The sequence below is a fragment of the Mandrillus leucophaeus genome, unplaced genomic scaffold (assembly GCF_000951045.1).
Source record: "Mandrillus leucophaeus isolate KB7577 unplaced genomic scaffold, Mleu.le_1.0 Scaffold190, whole genome shotgun sequence".
NCBI lineage: Eukaryota > Metazoa > Chordata > Mammalia > Primates > Cercopithecidae > Mandrillus > Mandrillus leucophaeus.
In genome coordinates, this window is record NW_012101921.1 from 2,017,907 (window position 1) to 2,024,642 (window position 6,736).

Genomic DNA, 6,736 nt, shown 5'->3' on the forward strand with positions numbered 1-6,736 from the left:
CTTTGTAGCTTTTAGATTTTGAACCATTCTTATACTGTCTCTTATACACATCTAGATGTGTATAAGAGACAAGGTATAGATATCTTATTTTTAAAAGCAAGATAAATGACTCCTCAATATATGTAAAGATACAAAATCTTGCTCAAAATAAAACAAATTAAAACTACTGGATACCATTTTTCAGTTTTCAGCACAGTAAAGATCAAATACTTTGCAAGAGTATGCAGAAACATGCTCCCTCCTATATTGTTGGTGGGAGTATAAATTGATAGAGCACAATCTTTTTGGAGAGTAGTTTGGAATTATCTATGAGAATTACAAGTTGGCCGGGCGCGGTGGCTCAAGCCTGTAATCCCAGCACTTTGGGAGGCCGAGACGGGCGGATCACGAGGTCAGGAGATCGAGACCATCCTGGCTAACATGGTGAAACCCCATCTCTACTAAAAAAATACAAAAAACTAGGCGGGCGCCTGTAGTCCCAGCTACTCTGGAGGCTGAGGCAGTGAAAACTGGTGAGGCGGAGCTTGCAGTGAGCCGAGATCCGGCCACTGCACTCCTGCCCAGGCGACAGAGCGAGTCTCCGTCTCAAAAAAAAAAAAAAAAGAAAAGAAAAAGAAAATTACAAGTGCATATCTCCTTTGACCCAATGATTTAACTTTCTGGAATGTATCCTACGGATATACCTGCATAAAAGAAATAAAATATATACGAACAGGAAAATCACTGCCACATTTCCCATAGACAAGAAACGACATAAATGCATAGTGACTATGGGCCATCTCTAAAGTAGAATATTATGAAGCCGCAGAATCAGGGAGCTCTTTATAGACTCACATGGAATGATCTCCATGATACATTGTTAGTTAAAAAGCAGTTTCAGGACAGTGTGTATTACACTGGATTTCTGGCTTTTGTAAATATATATAATGTGCTTACATATATATAAAATGTCTCTGAAATGACAAACCAAAAACTAGTAACTTTGGTTACATCTAGGGAAAAGAACTGAATGGCTGGGAAAATTGAGAAAGGCTTAGCTTTGTAGCTTTTAGATTTTGAACCATTCTTATATGATTATTAACGATCTAAACAGATCAATTTAAAAGGATTATCCTCATACATAAAAAGTTATAAATTATTGATTTGGAAGACCTAAGATTTCTTCCAAACTTCAGATTGTGCAATGTGCCAAAATTTCAGAGGTTCATAAAAGTAAACCATATTCTTATCTTTATTCCTTTTGTACCATTAAGTACTTGATACCATTAAGTACCATTAAGTTCCTTGATTTTTTTATTGTTGTTTTGTTTTGAGACAGGGTCTCCCTGCTGCCTAGGCTGGAGTGCAGTTGTGCAATCATAGTTCACTGCAGCCTTCAACTTCTGGGCTCAGGTGATCCTCCCACCTCAGTCTCTGGAGTAGCTGGGACTATAGGCTGTTTCCTGATAGACCTTTTTCTTTTTCTTTTCTTTTTTTTTTTTTTGAGACTGAGTCTCACTTTATCGCCCAGGCTGGAGTGCAGTGGTGCGATCTCGGCTCGCTGCAACCTCTCCCTCCCTGATGCAAGCGATTCTCCTCCCTCAGTCTCCCGAGTAGCTGCGATTACAGGCAGACACCACCACACTTGGCTAATTTTTGTATTTTTAGTAGAGACGGAGTTTCACCATGTTGGCCAGGTTGGTCTTGAACTCCTGACCTCAGGTGATCCACCTGCCAAGCTCGGCCTCCCAAAGAGCTGGAATTACACAGGTGAGCCACTGAGCTCGGCCTGATAGACCTTTTTCTTACTCTAGCACAGGATTCTGTCTGCTTCAACTGAGAGTTCTGGCAACTAAAGCCCACTGCCTGACCCCAAACAGCTTTTTTTTTTTTTTTTTGAGACAGAGTCTCTCTGTCACCCAGGCTGGAGTGCAATGGTGCCATCTCGGCTTACTGTAACTTCCCCCTCCCAGGTTCAAGCGATTCTCCCACCTCAGCCTCCCAAGTAGCTGGGATTACAGACACCCGCCATCACGCCCAGCTAATTTTTGTATTTTTGTAGAGACGGGGTTTCACCACGTTGGCCAGGTTGGCCTTGAACTCCTGACCTCAGGTGATCCACCTGCCTCGGCCTCCCAAAATGCTGGGATTACAGGCGTGAGCCACCATGCCCGGCCCCAAACAGTATTCTATTCTATTCTATTCTATTTTATATTCTATTTTATATTCTATTTTATTCTATTTCATTTTATTTTATTTTTGAGATGGAGTTTCACTCTTTTTGCCCAGGCTGGAGTGCAATGGTGCAATCTCAGCTCACCACAATCTCCGCCTCCCTAGTTCAAGCAATCCTCCTGCCGCAGCCTTCTGGATAGCTGGGATTACAGGCACGCGCCACCACCCCAGCTAATTTTGTATTTTTAGTAGACACGGGGTTTCTCCATGTTGGTCAGGCTGGCCTTGAACGCCCGACCTCAGGTGATCCACCTGCCTTGGCCTCCCAAAGTGCTGGGATTACAGGCGTGAGCCACCACACCCAGATACCAAACAGCATTTTAAACTATACAATAGAAGATACAGTTCTGGAAAGTTATGTTTTGAAATGTTATATACACAATAGACACTTATGGTTCCTGAATAGCAATTTTTGTGGTAGTGGAGAAATGGAGGAGAAATGACAACTCTGGCAAGTACTAAGAATTATTTCCTAGTATTTCAGCTGGGCACAGTGGCTCACACCTGTAATCCCAACATTTTGGGAGGCCAAGGTGGCAGGATTGCTTGAAGCCAGGAGTTCAAGACAGGTCTGGGCAACACAGTAAGACCCCATCTCGAAGGCCTGACCTTGTGATCCACCCACCTCGGCCTCCCAAAGTGCTGGGATTACAGGAGTGAGTCACCGCGCCTGGCCTGTAAGACCCCATCTCTACAAAAAATGTTCTTAATTCACGGGGCATGGTGGCTCATGCCTGTGGTCCCAGCTACTCTGAGGCTGAGGTGGGAGAATCACCTGAGTCCAGGAGTTCTAGGCTGCAGTGGGCTATGATCGCACCACTGCACTCTGGCCTGGGTGACAGAGTTAGATCTCTTCTCAATCAATCAACAAAAATACAAAATAAAAGATGTTTTAATGAGAAACAGTACAAGAGAATTTACCTGCCTTCTAGGGCTTTTTATCTAATCTAGCTTAAGAGCTAGGACATGTTTATATGAAAGTATAACTACCATGCTAAGAAGGATATCATAGATGCCAAATAAATAGTACAAATAAGCAATTCCTTAAGGAGTTCAGGAGGAAACATCACATCTACTAGGGTAATCAGTAAACGCTTCAAGAGAGGAATAGAATCTGAACTGGGCTTGATGAATAATCCAATTTCAGCAGCTAGGCATTGCACAGTAAGGGACATTTGTGTGGCTCAGGAACAAGTAAGCAGGCCAGGCTGGACAAATGAAGACTGCAAGAGGCAGGCGATACTCTTAACTCCTGGGAAGTCCACTTCATCAATCCCTGATGCCTGTGTCCTTCCAATGCCCTGGGTTAACTTTGACTCTCCTTGTATTTTCCAGAGTTGTTGTTTCTCCACTTCTCCACCACCACAAAGCCATCCAAGCTCTCATCCCCTCACTCTGGGAAGATTTCCAACTCATCTTCTTGTATACAATCTTCCCTCTCTCCAAATCACGGAACACATGCACCTCATGCACTACTTTATATGCATAACCCATTTACCCCAAACACAAAACTGGCCAAGGGCTAGCCACTGCCAGTAAAAAAAATTATTCTCCCTGGAATTCCAGGCCTTCTATCATCTGCTCTCTATCCACCTCTCACACCATCACTGGACTCAAGCTTCCACAAACATCATATACAAGTTTCATGCCCATGATGTTCCTTTTATCCTAAAAAATCTCTTTATTTTGTTCCAAGGCAGGGCGCACATGGTTGTGCAGGTTGCATTAACTAGAATTTATATAAATGACACTCCCTGGCCGGGTGTGGTGGCTCACACCTGTAATCCCAGCACTTTCGAAGGCCGACCCGGGCGGATCACCTGAGGTCAGGAGTTCGAGACCAGCCTGACCAACATGGAGAAAGCCCATCTCTACTAAAAATGCAAAAAAATAAAATAAAATAAAATAAATGACACTCCCTGCTAGTTTGGGCAGTGCACAACCTCTGCAACCTTCCAATCATGGTTTGTTTCCATCCTCCATCACCTTGAAGGCCTTCTCCAAACAACTGAACTCTCAGAAATCAATTGTGCCTCTGATTCCTACATCACCAACTTGACACCAGCTTTTCTTTACAACAGAAAGTTACAATATTTGGAACACCAGCAGTACCTTGAACATAGCAGATACTCAAAAGATGTTTGCAAACTATGATGGAGTAAGTCAAGAACGGCAGGTTGTCATCAAACTGTAAAGAGCTTTGAAGGCCAAGAAAGAAGTTTTGGCTTTATTTGGCATATGCGAAATATAGTCAAATAATGAGAATGATGCTTTGGAAAAACTAATCTCAGCAACCACAAGCAAGCAGGGTTTTAGCGACTATACGTAAAGTGACAGCTTAAGGGCCCTCTCTGTTGGAGGGCAGAGGGAGCTTCCTCTGTAATAAGCAGCATCCTCATTCAGCCATTCTGCAGTTTATCTGTTTGGGATTGCAGATATTGGTTTTCATATACCTACACTCAGAGAAGCTAAAACTGGGCCATTAAGCCAAGAAAAACATGCTTTTGCTTGAAATATCTAAGTATCTAGGAAACAGCTCTGACTTGAATAATTATACACATACATAAAATACATATACACAAATAAGCATTACTTTTCCTTTCTCCCTTCACTTATTTTGCAGTCTCCCTCTTTTCCATCTCTGTGTCTTTCCTTTTTTGTTTCTTGTGTTTCTCTCCCTAAAATTACTATCCATTTCTCTCATTTCTTTACAAATGCTTTACATTAATGATCTCCATATGGCCCTTTCCCTCTCCTAAAACACCTTCCCTCCCCCTAAGATTATACTTGAGGTATTTTACTGGTTTTGCTCATATAGTAGCTCAGTCAACTCCCTCTTTATCTGTACTAATAATAATTCAATTCTCCTGTTTCCTTTGCTAATGTAGCTCAAACCTTCACTAACCTTAGAATTCTACAGTTACTAGAGAATAAAAATTTCAAGTCCATTTTCCCAACGCCCTCCTTAAAAAAAAAAGGGGGGGGCATTTATTTAGGTAAATAAATTAATTTCATTGTATTGTTGGAGTACCAAATAAGTAATTCTTATCTGTAAATTCAAAACTGTTAGAACCTAATTCACTAAACAAAATGAGTTTCCTAATGAATTTCCTTTCAAAGCATGTATCTTGGATTTCAAGTCAAGAAGAAATAATAGACTCCGTGGTACTAGACAATTTTATTTACTTCTTAGATTTGTATAAAAATCCTTACTCCCTACGGGAAAAATATCATGTAGAAGTAATTCACTGCAATAGCAAGACCGCCATTCCGAACATGTACCTGCCCATCAGGAAAAGATGACAGAGCACAACCTTAAATTTAAAGAGTATGGAAGGAGGATCTTAAGACAGTGTCAAACAGATAAACTATAATATGCAGTTTGGGTTTTGTGCCCCAAAAGGCTGTCTTCTTTGAAAGTCCACCCTTAGTCTGCTTATTCCTCCCACCGAATATGCTCACTTGTACTAAAAACAGGAGAGTGCTATCACCATTGAAAGGTAAGACAGTCTAAGAAAAGACTGCAATATTTTCCCATTCATCCTAGTAAAGTGAAAAAAAAGAAAAATCACCCAAATACTGTTTTCTGGATTTAGGACAGTTTAGAGTTTTCTCTGCTCTCAAGGTAATGGTTTTTTCCCTTCGCATACTACAGACCCTCTGAAAGTCGCAGTGTGAATCTTTGATACCAAACGGTGGACAAGAGCTTCCATACTTTGTAGGAAAGCGGGGGAGAAAAGGGCACAGACATTCATTATTGAGGGTCTATCGGTAAATTAACCTCCTCTATAATATAACAATTCCATTACAGCACATACTACGCCGGGGGCAGAGTGTATAGAATGTGTGGAGAGTGCACATTTCACCATAACAAGAATTCATCTTTCCAAACACTACCAAAAATTGGCAAATAATTAAAACTGCGCTTAGTTCAAGGCTTAATTGTTGAACCCTAACAATAAAAGTTCAGAAAAATCTCATTAGCAGGTTGCTCTCTGCTCAAAAGTAAACTACAAAGAGGGGACGTTTGTCTATCTCCACACGCCCCTCCCCATGCCTGGGGATTTCGCCCTCAAGAGGTGCGTCTAGTGCAAGGGCCAGAACCCGCTGGTGCCCCGGACAACGCGGTGGGAGTGGGGACCGACCCGTCCCGTAGTTGGCCGCGCCTGGGGCCTCGCTGGGTCGCGCACCCCGCTGGCTCGGTCGCCCGGAGGCGGACAGAACGGAGACGGGACTGACGGACGGCACGGACAGACGCGACAGGACGGACGGGACGGGCAGAGAAGCAGTGCGTCCTACCCGGAGGGCTCCCTCCCAGGGCCGGCGGAGTACCTGCTCCGGTCATCCAGGCTGCGGTTGTCGGCTGCTGCGTTGCGCCAGTCGGGCAACGTGCTGGCGCACAGCACAACCATGGACACTATCACGAACACCACCGATACGCTGGCCAGGATCTGCGCGGCCAGCGACGACGTGGGCTCCTCGAAGGTCCGCCGCATGCGCTCCAGCCAGCGCCTGGAGGGAG

General features: G+C 43.4%; 1 protein-coding gene across 1 annotated transcript in view; it reads right to left on the reverse strand.

Moving 5' to 3' along the window:
* Nucleotides 1-6,730, reverse strand: part of KCNG3 (potassium channel, voltage gated modifier subfamily G, member 3) — a 68,628-nt gene extending 61,898 nt beyond the window's left edge. The window contains exon 1 of the mRNA XM_011978190.1: nt 6,514-6,730. Coding sequence (XP_011833580.1) covers nt 6,514-6,710 — 197 coding nt within the window. The 5' untranslated portion in view covers nt 6,711-6,730. The remainder of the gene's footprint in view (nt 1-6,513) is intronic.
* Between the last annotated feature and the right edge of the window lie 6 nt (nt 6,731-6,736).